The 14711-nt window shown below is 41.0% G+C and overlaps 1 protein-coding gene across 1 annotated transcript in view; it reads right to left on the bottom strand.

Annotated features, from left to right (window-relative positions):
* Positions 1–12807, bottom strand: part of mmp2 (matrix metallopeptidase 2) — a 31901-nt gene extending 19094 nt beyond the window's left edge. The window contains exons 1-4 of the mRNA XM_072547390.1: positions 12440–12807; positions 11214–11440; positions 9020–9168; positions 69–197 (exon numbers count right to left, since the gene is read on the bottom strand). Coding sequence (XP_072403491.1) covers positions 69–197; positions 9020–9168; positions 11214–11440; positions 12440–12592 — 658 coding nt within the window. The 5' untranslated portion in view covers positions 12593–12807. The remainder of the gene's footprint in view (positions 1–68; positions 198–9019; positions 9169–11213; positions 11441–12439) is intronic.
* Positions 12808–14711: the final 1904 nt, after the last annotated feature.

The following is a 14711-nucleotide window of genomic DNA, read 5'->3' as shown; positions in this document are numbered from 1 at the left end:
TGACTGGTTTCAAATTACAAATAAAACAATAAATATGCAACTAAAGTTAATCCACTATAGATATGTACCTCGTCCTTCACCCAACGTCCAGAACTCATCATCATCAAAATGAGAATCACCACCAATTCCTGTTGCTGGGGCAAAAGCATGTGCAAGTAGCCCATCTTTCCCATCAAATGGATATCCATCACCATGCTCTTGAAAAAGTTAAAAGAACACTGCCTGGTTAGATTTCATTCACATCACCATCTGAAATTAATTACAGTTACCTTTAACAATCTCAAAAATGCTTTATTATTTTGGTGATATTGTAGTCTGTAATTAGAACACATTACAACCTCACTGATGGTTTGTTCCAGAAGCTAGACAGGTAGACTTAATCTTTTAAATTTCCAGTGCTATTATAATATAGAATTGCATAGAGCAAGAGACAGTATATTCCTGTTAGAGTGCAAAGAAAGGCTGATAGATGTAGAGAATGCAGGAGGACTAGAGAAATTGAGGTTTTGCTTAAAAAAAAAGGCATATGGAGAGATTGACAGAATCTTTAGAAGAGCATAATGGTAGTAGGAGTATACTTAATCAGGAGAGCAAAAAGGGGTAAATGAGATAATTTGGGCAAATAGGGTGAAGGAGAATCCAAAGGGTTTTTATAAATACACAAAGGACAAATGGGTAGTCAGGGAGAGATTAGAGCCCCTCAAAGATCAGCAAAGCAGCCTGTGTGTGGAGCCACAGGAGGTGGAGGAGATATGAAACGAGTATTTTGCATCAGTGTTTACTGTGGAGAAGGGCATGGAAGATAGCGAATGTGGGGAATTAGATGGTGACATCCTGAAAAATGTCCATATTACAGAAGAGGAAGTGCTGGATGTCTTGAAATTCATAAAACTGGATAATTCCTCAGGACTTGATCAGGTGTACCCTAGGTGTACCACAAGGTGTAGCCTTGTGGGAAGCCAGGGAAATGATTGCTGGGCCCCTTATTGAGATATTTGTATCATCAATAGTCACAGGTGAGGTGCCAGAAGACTGGAGGTTGGCGAATGTGGTACCATTATTTAAGAAAGGTGGTAAGGACAAGCCAGGGAACTATAGACTAGTGAGCCTGACGTTCGTGGTGGGCAAGTTGTTGCAGTAAATCCTGTCCCTCAGGATTCCCATGTATTTGGAAAGGCAAGGACTGATTAGGGATAGTCAGCATGGCTTTGTGCCTGGGAAATCTTGTCTCACAAATTTGATGAAGTTTTTTGAACAAATAAAGGATTGATGAGGGCAGAGCAGTAGACGTGTTCTATACGAACTTCAGTAAAGTAGGAGACTGATTAGCAAGGTTAGATCTCATCGAATGCAAGGACAACTAGCCACTTGGATACAGAACTAGCTTAAAGATAGAAGACAGAGGGTGGTGGCGGATGATTGCTTTTCAGACTGGAGGCCCGTGACCAATGGAGTGCCACAACGATCGGTGTTGGGTCCATTACTTTTCGTCATTTATCTAAATTATTTGGATGTGAAGATAGGAGGTATAGTTAGTAAGTTTACAGATGACACCAAAATTGGTGGTGTAGAGGACAGCGAAGAAGGTTACCTCAGAATACAATGGGATCTTGATCAGCTGGGCCAATGGGCTGAGGAGTGGCAGATGAAGTTTAATTTAGATAAATGTGAGGTGAAAAAGCAAATCATTGCAGGACTTATACACTTAATCATAAGGGAGTGTTGGTGAACAAAGAGACCTTGGAGTGCAGGTTCATAGTTCCTTGAAAATAGAGTCGCAGATAGATAGGATAGTGAAGAAGACATTGGCTATGCTTTCCTTTATTGGTCAGTGTATTGAGTATAGGAGTTGGGAGTCATGTTTCTGCTGGACAGGATATTAGTTAGACCACGTTTGAAATATTGCATGCAGTTCTGGTCTCCTTCCTATCGGAAAGATGTTGTGAAACTTGAAAGGGTTCAGAAAAGATTTACAAGGATGTTGCCAGGGTTGGAAGATTTGAGCTATATGGAGAGGCTAAATAGGCTGGGGCTGTTTTCCCTGGAGCGTCGGAGGCTAAGGGGTGACGTTATAGAGGTTTATAAAATGATGAGAGGCATGGATGGGATAAGTAGACAAAGTATTTTCCCTGTGGTGGTTGAGTCCAGAACTAGAGCGCATAGGTTTAGGGTGAGAGGGGAAAGATATAAAAGAAATCTAAGGGGCAACGTTTTCATACAGAGGGTGGTACGTGTGTGAAATGAGCTGCCAGAGGAAGCGGTGAAGGCTGCTACAATTACAACATTTAAAAGGCACCTGGATATGTATACCAATAGGAAAGGTTTACAGGGATACAGCTCTAGTGCTGGCATATGGAATCAAATTAGGTTAGGATATCTGGTCAGCATGGACAAGTTGGACCAAAGGATCTGTTTCCGTGCTGTACATTTCCATGACTCTGTGACCTAAGGAAGTTGCATAAGAAATTACAATAGTAAACTTAGAATGGGAATGTAATATGCAAACAATTGAACTTCATTCTGTATTTGTCCATGTTAGATTGAATGATTGTATCCCTTACAATGTTGTGTTGTGTAAGTGTTCAGGATATCACAGAATCTTAGAATCCCTACAGTGTTGAAACAGGTCATTTGGCCCAACAAATCTATGCCGACCCTCTGAAAAGTATCCCTACCCCCAAAATCCATTCCCCTACCCTACCTCTACATATACCCCTCCTAATACACCTAACCTGCACATTTCTGAACACTGTGGGCAATTTAGCATGGTGTGCAAATTTGTGGATGACATAAAGCTATGTGTGAATGTTAGATTTCTAAAGGATCTTAGCAGCTTCAAGATTTCAATCTCATTGAAATAGGTCCACATTTGGCAAACGATGTTCAACTGAAAAAAATAAAATATTATGCATGAGAGGCTTCATTACAGGAAACAACATTCTAGCCAATGGTAATTGAAAAAGAGCAAGATATTGTACACACTTTTGAAAGGTTCAAGATCAGTTTTGTGAAACTATAGCTGAAGCAAACGAGGTTCTAGGTTGTATCATGGTACAATTTGCACCAAGCATACAATTTTGTCTTTATTTGGAGGTGCCAGTGTTGGACTGGGATTTACAAAGTTAAAAATCACACCAGGTTATAGTCCAACAAGTTTATTTGGAAGCACGATCTTTCGGAGCGCTGCTTCCTAATAAACCTGTTGGACTATAACCTGGCGTTTTGTGATTTTTAATTTTGTCCTGTGTGTATGACCTGGTTAGAGTTTAAGAAGACAGTGCTCCATTTTGGCCTCTTCATAAAATGAGAATATTGCAGCTTTGGAAAGTGTGCAGAGAAAGTGTCAGATTAATTCCAAGATAAAAGAGTTGAGTTGGCTAGATACGCTTTGCTTTAGAATATTATAGACTCAGAGGTGATTTGATTGATAAAATAACGTGAGGAATAGTTTGTGTTTCCCTGGGTCATTGTTTTTAGTTGGATAGATAGGAAGGCCAGTTGTATTTTGCATAAGTACAAAGCTAGGTTAGATGTTAATTAACCTTGCTTTTCCAGAAGAATAGTGAATTAGTGGAACAGTTTGCCAACTCATACAAACAGGAAGTGTTGGAGGAACTCAGCATTTCTGGCAGCATCTGTAGAGAAAGAAACAGAGATGACATTTCGAGTTCTTTATATCTCTTCCTCAGAACTTAACAGTGAGTGGAAAAGGATAGGTTTTGTGCTGCAGAAAATGCCAGTCAGTCTTACATTGGTGGTAGGCAAATTCTTGCAGAAGACTCTGAGAGACAAGATTTATGATTAATTGAAAAAAGCATAGATTGGATAGAGATAGTCAGCATGGCTTTGTGAGGGTGCAGAGCCTTGTTGAATTCATTGAGGATGTGACAAAACACATTGATGAAGGTCGAACAGTGGATATGGTGTATCTGGATTTTAGCAAGGTGATTGATTATGTTCCCCATGGTAGGCTAATTCAGAAAGTATGGAGGCATGGGATACAGGGAAATTTGGCTGTTTGGATACAGAATTGACTTGCCCATCGAAGACAGAGATTGGTAGTAGATGGAAGGTATTCAGCCTGGAGATTGGTGGCCAGTGATGTTCCACAGGGATTTGTTCTGGGACCTCTGCTCTTTGTGATTTTTATAAATGACTTGGATGAGGAAGTGGAATGGTGATAGTAAGTTTACAGATGACACAAAGGTTGATGGAGTTATGGATAGTGTGGAATACTGTTGTTGGTTGCAACGGGATATTGACAGGATGCAGAGCTGTGCTGAGAAGTGGCAAATGGAGTTCAATCTGGAAAAGTTTGAAATGATTCATTTTGGAAGGTCAAATTTGAATGTAAATTACAGGGTTAAAGGCAGGACTCTTGGCAGTTTGGAGGAACAGAGGGATTTACGGGTCTTTGTCCCTAGACCCCTCAAAGTTGCCACCTGAGTTGATAGGGTTGTAAAGAAAGCGTGTGGTATGATGGCTTTCATTAGCAGGGAGGTTGAGTTTAGGAGCCACGAGGCCATGCTGCAGCTGTGTACAGCCCTGGTTAAACTACATTTGGAATATTGTGTTCAGTTCTGGTTACCTCATTATAGGAAGGATGTGGAAGCTTTAAAGAGGGTGCACAGCAGATTACCACGATGCTGCTTGGACTGGAGGGCTTGTCATAGAGGTGTATAGCATGGAAACAGACCCTTCAGTCCAACCTGTCCATGCCAACCAGATATCCCAACCCAATCTAGTCCCACTTGCCAGCACCCGGCCCATATACCTCCAAACCCTTCCTATACCCATCCAAATGCCTCTTAAATGCTGCAATTGTACCAGCCTCCACCACTTCCTCTTGCAGCTCATTCCATACATGTACCACCCTCTGTGTGAAAACGTTGCCCCGTAGGTCTCTTTTACATCTTTCCCCTCTCATCCTAAACCTATGACCTATAGTTCTGGACTCTCTGACCCCAGGAAAGAGATTTTGCCTATTTACCCTATCTACGCCCTTCAATTTTGTAAACTTCTATAAGGTCACCCCTCAGCCTCTGACGCTCCAGGGAAAACAGTCCAGCCTGTTCAGCCTCTCCCTATAGCTAAAATCCTCTAACCCTGGCAACAATCCTTGTAGATCCTTTCTGAACCCTTCCAAGTTTCACAATATCTATCTGATAGGAAGGAGACCAGATTTGCATGCAATATTCCAACAGTGGCCGAACTAATGTCCTGTACAGCCGCAACATGACCTCCCAACTCCTGTACTCAATACTCTGACCAATAAAGGAAAGCATACTAAATGCCTTCTTCACTATCCTATCTACCTGCAACTCCACTTTCAAAGAGCTATGAACCTACACTCCAAGGTCTCTTTGTTCAGCAACACTCCCTCAGACCTTACCATTATAAGACCTGCTAAGATTTGCTTTCCCAAAATGCAGCACCTCGCATTTATCTGAATTAAACTCCATCTACCACTTCTCAGCCCATTGGCCCATCTGTTCAAGATCCTGATGTAATCTGAGGTAACCCTCTTCACTGTCCACTACACCTCCAATTTTGGTGTCATCTGCAAATTACTAACTATACTTCTTATGCTCGCATCCAAATAAATTTAAGTAAATGACAAAAAGTAGAGGGCCCAGCACTGAGCCTTGTGGCATTCCACTGGTCACAGGCCTCCAGTTTGAAAAACAACCTTCCTCCACCACCCTTTGTGTTCTACCTTTGAGCCAGTTCTGTAACCAAATAGCTAGTTCTCCCTGTATTCCATGAGATCTAACCTTGCTAATCAGTCTCCCATGGGGAACCTTGTCAAACACCTTACTGAAGTCCATATAGATCACATCTACCGCTCTGCCCTCATCAATCCTCTTTGTTACTTCCTCAAAAAACTCAATCAAGTGGGTGAGACATGATTTCCCACTCACAAAGCCATGTTGACTATCCCAAATCAGTCCTTGCCTTTCCAAATACATGTACATCCTGTCCATCGGGATTCCCTCCAACAACTTGCCCACCACCAACGTCAGGCTCACCGGTCTATAGTTCCCTGGCTTGTCCTTATCACCCTTCTTAAACAGTGGCACCCACGTTTGCCAACCTCCAGTCTTCCAGCACTTCACCTGTGACTATCAATGATACAAATATCTCAGCAAGAGGCCCAGCAATCATTTCTCTAGCTTCACAGAGTTCTAGGTACACCTGATCAGGTCCTGGGGATTTATCCACCTTTACCCGTTTCAAGACATCCAGCACTTCCTCCTCTGTAATCTGGATATTTTGCAAGATGTCACCATCTATTTCCCTACATTTATATCTTCCATATCCTTTTCCACAATAAATACTGATGCAAAATACTCATTTAGTATCTCCCCGATTTTCTGTGGCTGCACACAAAGGCCGTCTTGCTGATCTTTGAGGGGCCCTTTTGTCCTTAATATATTTGTAAAAACTCTTTGGATTCTCCTGAATTTTATTTGCCAAAAGTATCTCATATCCCCTTTTTGCCCTCCTGATTTCCCTCTTAAGTATACTCCTACTTCCTTTATACCAAGGATTCACTCGATCTATCCTGTCTATACCTTACATATGCTTCCTTCTTTTTCTTAACCAAACCCTCAATTTCTTTAGTCATCCAGCATTCCTTATATCTACCAGCTTTTCCTTTCACCCCAATAGGAATACACCTTCTCTGGATTCTCATTATCTCATTTCTGAAGGCTTCCCATTTTCCAGCCGTCCCTTTACCTGCAAACATCTGCCCCAAATCAGCTTTTGAAAGTTCTTGCCTAATACCATCAAAATTGGCCTTTCTCCAATTTAGAACTTCAACTTTTAGATCTGGTTTATCCTTTTCCATCATTATTTTAAATCTAATAGAATTATAGTCGCTGGCCCCAAAGTGCTCCCCCACTGACACCTCGGTCACCTGCCCTACCTTATTTCTGAAGAGTAGGTCAAGTTTTGCACCTTCTCTCGTAGGTACATCCACATACTGAATCAGAAAATTGTCTTGTACACACTTAACAAATTCCTCGCCATCTAAACCTTTAACACTATGGCAGTCCCAGTCTGTGTTTGGCAAGTTAAAAGCCCCTCCCATAACCACCCTGTTATTCTTACAGATAGCTGAGGTCTCCTTACAAAATAGTTTGTCAATTTCCCTCTGACTGTTAGTGGGTCTATAACACATTCCCAATAAGGTTATCATCCTCTTCTTATTTCTCAGTTCCACCCAAATAACTTCCTTGGATGTATTTCCAGGAATGTCCTCCCACAGCACAGCTGTAATGCTATCCCTTATCAAAAAAGCCACTCCCCCTCCTCTCTTGGCTCCCTTTCTATTCTTCCTGTAGCGTTTGTATCCTGGAACATTTAGCTGCCAGTCCTGCCCATCCCTGAGCCACATTTCTGTAATGAATAGAGGTTGAGAGAGTTTGGGCTTTTGTAATAGGAGGGAAGAAGGATGAGAGGAGACTTGAAAGAGGTGTACAAGATGATGAGAGGCATAGATAGAGTGGATAACCAGATATTTTTCACCAGGGTGAAAATGGCTATCATGAGGGGACATAATTTTAAAGTGATTGAAGGAGATTTAGAGGAGATGTCAGAGGCAGGTTCTTTGCACAGAGAATGGTGGGTGTGTAGAATGCACTGCTAGCAGTGCTAGTAGAGTCAGATGCATTAGGGACATTTTAATCGACTCTTGGATAGGCACATGGATGATAGCAAAATGAAGGATATGTAGATTAGTTTGATCTTTAAGTGAGATAAGAGGTTGTCACAATATTGAGGACTGAAGGGCCTGTGCTGCACTGTTCTATGTTCTAAGTGAACACGTTGGCACTAGTGGACCAGTTACCAACAGCAGCGGGAGGAGGTATTTGCTCCTGCTGGTTCAATCACGCTGCTTCAACCATGACACAAAGCAACCAAATTGTTGGGAAAAGAAGTAAAGTCCAAGCAAATTCAATAAACTGAATGAAAAATATTTGGAAAGGTTGGCATAGATTGGGTAACTGGTAATCATTTGAATCTGGTGGTCTGAGGAACAAGCAATTGTAAATGAATTAGAATCGGTGGCTAGTTTATTCAGCCAGTACAGGCACAATTGGCTAAGTGGACTCTTCGTGTTATAATTTTTCTGTTGTTCTATAGATGAATATGAATATCTGAAATTCTTTGTGCCCCAGCTTGTCTATCACCAAAATTCAACATGGCAATCGAGAGATGTCTAAATAGTTGGCAAAGACTCTGGTGTAACTAATTTTTGGCATTTCCATTTTGGACAAAACCTACATCAACCCCACACGAACAAAATCAGTTTGAAGTAGTGTTTATTCTTCGAGATATAGTACAACTGATGATATCAATGAAAACCCATGGGAAGGTCAGGCATACTGGCCTCCACCTCTGGAATCCAAGCCAGCAGGTTTGTCACCCTCTGTATACACCCCACCTCCCTTCCCAAACAGACACACACAGGCATCCATCTAAAAACTCCTTATCATGGGGACCAGGGAAAATTTGGCTGGACCTGAAAATTAACACTCTTTCTCTTTCCACAATGCAGCTTGACCTGCTGCACATTCCCAGCATTTTCTGTTTTTATTTCAGATTTCCAGCAACTCCAGAATTGTACTTTTGAACTTGACTGAGATTGGATGTGGGCAGCACTTTCTAATGGAAAATGGAAACTAAAGCTTCCAGATACATTTGCAGAGGCACCCAGAATAGTGTTTGCACCCATATTGTGTAGATCATCTCCTGCTGATACTGAAAACTGCAGTGCTGGTGGACATTGGCAGTCACAATTCCACTGGTCATGCAAGGATTATACTCTAAAAGGTTTGGCTTCAAAACATCCGCTAAATACAAAGTGTTTGACAAATGCTTGTATCAAGTTTTCCTATATGGAAGCATCTTGTAAAACTCCCATTTAGACACCACTGGCATAAACCCATATTGAATATAATACAACATGGATTTGTCATCTATGTTACATTTCAAGTAAGACAATTATTACCCCAACGACCAAAGTTGATCATAATGTCCGCTTCTCCATCGAAGATCCTTGAAAATTTCAGTGGTGTCACGGTAGCCCATACCTGAAAGGCCCGAGCGAAAGCATCATCCACTGTCTCAGAGTCCAGATCGTAGGTGTAGCCCAAAATCCTGTGAGCAAAAAGCAGCAGAAGCTCAGCTGACATGCCTAAGCCTCAATGTAAGGGAGTAATGGCAGAAACCTTTCTCATAACTCCTATTGGAGGCATGCTTACAGTGATACAATGATCTATTTTAAGAAAATAAAATCCTTTTTGGCACATTGCTCATTACAATTTTTTTTTGCCTTAACGGTAGATATTTTTCATGAGTTCATCTTGCTACTTCTGCTCTTGGCCACTGTTGCCAGGAGAGCTCCAGTTGTGGTCCATCATGTTTGTTTGTCATGCACCATCCTCACAAATTTACTGTTACCTGTCTGTAACTGCTCTGTGGCATCCATCATTGAAATACCACATTGACTTCTCTTTCCGCTGTCTTATCTTTTGCCCTCTAAGACAATCCCTGCAGCTTTTTACCTTGACCAAAAGGCTGCAACAGCAACATTTTGTTTTTTGGATATCACTTTTTTAAAAGAGTTTTTTCAGCTGTTTTAACTTCAAGTTCCTCTTCATTTGTCTTATGGTCTTTACATTTCAAACTCTCCATTTTCCACCATAGGTCTTTATGTGGAGCTTTATCCAGCTTTCTTAGGCATACAGGAAACAGGATAGAATGTAACATTTTGAGAGTTCCTTTCTTGGTACAAACTAAAGTTTTCATGACGTGAACAAAGCCTTCACCTTTAAAAAATTACTGTCTTCCTATTCGTATTGTCACTTCTGCATCACATCTGTCATACGGTGTTACCATTTAGCAAATACAGACAAGTATCTACTTATTCTAGTGACACCATCAACTTCGATCTTCACTCTGGTATGTTTGTACTCCATCTAAGTAACATTGTTTCTTTTATCTTTTTGGTGCTCATACACAATCCATAGCCTAAATTTCAATTTTACTGCCTTCCTGATACTTTGTGGGACCTCTTTCAATTCTGCAATAAGTGTTGTGTAATCAGCAGACCACAGTATGTTATATTTTTGCCAGATTTATTATCCATGGAAGGATATTTAATTCTCTATTTAAGAACTAAGAGCAGAAGTAGGCAAATCAGTCCCTTGAGCTGTTCTGCCTTTTAGCATGGTCATGGCTGATCTCATCACAGCCTCAACTCCACACTGCTGCTTGCTCCTTATAACCCCTTTTTAATTTAAATTTATTCAGTGCCTTGGCCTTCACTGTACTCTGGAGTAGAGAATTCAACAGATTCATAACCTTGTCTGAGAAGTATATTTATTCAATGTGTACAGAGTGAATAATATTGGTGACAGTGCACAGACTCATCGTACTCCTCTTTTCACTCAAAAAATGTCTGATTATCTCCCTTCTAGCTGGAATGCTCACGTTGGCTCAGTGGTTAGCACTGCTGCCTCAAAGCACCAGGGACCCAGATTCAATTCCACCCACGGATGACTATTTGTTTGGAGTTTGCATATTCTCCCAGTGTCTGCATGGGTTTCCTCTGGGTGCTCCTGCTGTTTCCCCCCACAATCCAAAGATGTGTAGGTTAGGTGGATTGGCCATACAAAACTGCCCATATTGTCCAGAGATGTACAGGTTGGGTGGATTAACCTTGGGAAAATTAGGGTTACAGGGATGGGGTGAGTCTGAGTGAGTCTGATTTGGACTCAGTGGGCTGAATGATCTGCTTCCACTCTGTAGGGATTCTATTTACTTGCAATATAGTCTCTGGATAAGTATTATATTTCTGCAAAATTTCAAATTAACATTCTTTCACAGTCTGGTTTACTTCAGATATTTACTGAAAATTGTTCTTGTTCTTACTTCAAGAAGAAATCCAGATAATATTTTATCATTTCTTGCTTTAAACATGTTATTATTGTTTTCTGTTATAATTTTCATGACACCTTTCATAAAATAATTAGCACCTAACTTAATAAAAACAATTTTGGAATAACATGGAGTAATACAACAATCAGAAACCATTTTTGATTCCCTGCAGCATATTAAAATAATTCCAACAGAAATCCTTACCAATACTTTGATAAAAAAAAACACATTGAACAAAACTCCACACGTTAATACACACCTACCTGTAAGTTATTTGCTTATTCTCCCATTTGGGCATCTGTGGGAAGAAGTTGTAATTGGCTACGTCAGGAACTCCACATCGCGGTTTCTTCATCACATTTACTGTCTCACTGTCCAGTTCTCCAGTCTGTGGCAATCCAAAAAATTTCTGCATCTTCTTCAGTGTGTCTGACAGCACCACAAGATCACACCTTTCTTTCGGGCAGCCATAGAATTTATTCAAGTATAACTGGTATAAAACATAAAGAAATACATTTGTATGGGTAAAACATTAAAGAATTTGATTCAGACATTAGTTGAAAATGCTCTGATTCTCTGGTTTGTTGTACTTATAGCAAACTTTGTTGTCATTTGTTAAGAAATGCAGCATATGGATTCAGAAGGTTGACTGTTTTATCCCATATATCATGGAGTCCCACTACAGTCTGGATTATAATTCTCATTTACAATGCAAATTTCATTTTGCACTAATTTTGTGTTAGGAGGAATTAATAAGTCAAACAGGTGTCCTGATTTTCTTGAGTTAATTTCTTGAAACTTGTTTTGTAATCGAAACTAATGTTTTCAAAAACGTATTCATAACTTGATACTCCAAAAGCCAATTTCATTGGCTAATAATCTGCAGAAAGCCATAATGTGTTTCTGTAGTCCTAGAGGCACTTGGACTTCTGCCATCGTTTTCTCAGCACGAACACCGTTAGAATACCCACAAACTTTCAGGGTCTTCAGCTCATTGATTTATGGCAATAGATTGGACTTCAAAGTACAATGTTAATTTAACGACAATACATGTTTTGAAACATATGCTTAGACACAATACACATATGGAAACATAGCATTTGTTCTATTTGTTTTGTGTCAAATTACACATTTTTAAAAACTTTTGATGCCCCCATGTATTTATTTAAATACAAGATTAATCCTCTTACGAAGCTATTAGATAGCTCTTACATAAACAATGTATGAGGTTCCGCTTATCTATAAATTGTTTTGTTTTGTCTACTTGCAAGGACCCTGCCTTGCCAAAACCAACAGATGTTATCAAGCTCCATTGTGATCTCGCCTCTAGAGTTTCAAGAAACTTTTGATTCCCCTGAAGACACTGAGGGGGGAAAAAAACAACCGCTTCCTTCGTTTCGGCAGCTGTAGTGAAAGCTTCAGAAAATGACCAATTAACATAAAACGCCATTTGCAAGGCGTTATAAAGTTAACGGCTCCCCACACTTACAGCGGCTATTTCCTTGTCTGTCTTCGTGCTGTTATCACCTGGAAACTTGACTATGCCAGTCGGTGCTTCTAAAGTCTGCTGGACCCAGATGATTTGGAGCAAGGTTACTTTTAAGACTAAGCGATACAAGTTGCTGGTTGTTTTCATAGTCATTTTGTTCCAGTGAGAAGGCACCTACTGACCAAAAGAAATATCGCTCCAGTGGTGTCTGTGATATCCTTCACTGTACAAACATAATACGGCGTTTCTCTGCTTTGCCAGTACAGGTAGGTATCAGTCTCAGGCAACTATGTACCACTCTTACTGGCCCCTATCGACTCAAATCCTTTGTACTTCCAGATGCGCAGTCGCGATCGGTCTACTGGAGCAGAGGATTGGCGGAAGTTGAAAAAAAACCCACCGAAGGAAATACATTCTCTGGCAACTGGAGCAGAGGCTGCTTGTTACAAGCTTATGTTTGGAAAGAGGACTCTAGAAAATGAACGACTTTGTTTTTAAGGCAAGATCACTTGGGTCAAATGCACCGTACCCAGAATGTCAGAAAGCAACACCGTTTCCACCATATTTACGAAAACATTACACGTGAAATAAACTGCAGTGGTTTTGAGTTCATTTTATTGTTCAGACGTTAGAATTCTATCGTTTGCAAACGGGAGTTTGACCCCAAAACACGTCACTGATATTTTTCCTTTTTTCTTGAGTCGATTTTTTTTTTACAGTGATTGCATTTCATTGCATTTTTGGGCATCCAGTCGTGCTGAAAGGAGCTACATCAATGCATCTTTCAAACGAAAATGAAGACCGGCAGAAATAAAGCAGCACGTTATGACTGCACAGTTCACAGAAAATGATTAGTAACTAATTCAAGGCACGGATAATACTAGCCCTTTAATTGTGTTGACACTCACACCATTAAGGGTATGTTAAAATCCTATGAAAAATATTCCCACATTTTTAATACCCTTTTTAAGAAAATCTCGAGAGCAGTGATAAAGAAAAACTGGCCTATTTTTAAATTGAAGGGCGTGTTGTAAACTTATTGCATGACTGGAACAATTGCAAAACCGGAGGCGCCAGATAGTCTTCGAGTGTTTTTGTGTGCCAGACGAGACATCCTTTCCCGTGTTTCAGCAGCCAGATGCTGCAGCAGTGAATCGCTCGCTCGCCATACAACCCCCCCCCCCGTGGGGGCCGCTCTCTGCAACAGAGCGGGATGCAATTCTCACGCGACGTTTTCAATTGGGGTTCTTTCAAAGTATGCTACTTTTACTGTGTCTTCGAGGAACGTTCATTCGTGGCCGTTTTGGGGTTAAGTTGTGCTACAACCTTCGAGCGTTTTACGCAGAAGTGACCGTAAACAAGTCATCCAGTCACTGAATTTTGCCCGAATCGTCCGATTTTCCTGCTCCTCGGATGCTGCCTGACCTGCTGTGCTTTTCCAGCACCACTCTAATCATCGAGTCACTTCAGTGCGGGAGTAGGCCATTCGGCCCATCGCGCCCACACAGAGCGTCCCACCCAGATCCACGCCACCCTGTAACCCTCCATTTCCCGTGGCTCACCCACCTAGTTTACACATCCCTCAACGCAGTGGGCAATCCACGTAAACTGCACATCTTTGGACTGTGGGAGGAAATCCACACAGGCATAGGGAGAATGTACAAAGTCTGTGAAGCCACCTTCCTACCGAAGAGCTCTCTTTACCAGGAAAATTTAAGTGAAAACTAAAAACAAAGCTGAGAAAAGAAGGGGAAAAAGAGTAAAGATAAAGCAAATGAAGAGGACGAGCCAGGGCACAGGAACCCACAGGAACTCTGCCACCGCCATCCTGGTTGTGATCATCTTGATGGTCATAGCCCGGCATTTGTATGGCATGAACAGCACTTGTCACTTGTCAGCCCAAGCCAGGATATTATCCAGATATTGTTGCAATTGAACATGGACTGCTTCAGTATCTGAGGAGTCGCAAATGGTGCTGAATATTGTGCTATCATCGGTGAGCATCCCCGCTTCTAACCTTATGTTGGAGGGAAGATCATTGATGAAGCAGCTGAAGATAGTTGGGCTGAGGTCACTACTTTGAGGAAGTCCTGCACAGATTATCAGCTGAACTCTAGAAATTTAGGAACTAACAGCAAAAACATTTTTTTAACAAATGAAATTTAGCCAAGAAAGAGAACAAACTCCACTAAGGAGTCAGTCCTGTCAGTAAAGAATTGTTGTTAGAGATGACTGAAATTGAAAATTTATTTTCTTTCTTCTGGTTCCTTTT

This window comes from Chiloscyllium punctatum, chromosome 26, assembly GCF_047496795.1.
Source record: "Chiloscyllium punctatum isolate Juve2018m chromosome 26, sChiPun1.3, whole genome shotgun sequence".
NCBI lineage: Eukaryota > Metazoa > Chordata > Chondrichthyes > Orectolobiformes > Hemiscylliidae > Chiloscyllium > Chiloscyllium punctatum.
Note: the sequence above shows the minus strand (reverse complement) of the source record. Positions and strands in the feature narration are given on the sequence as shown.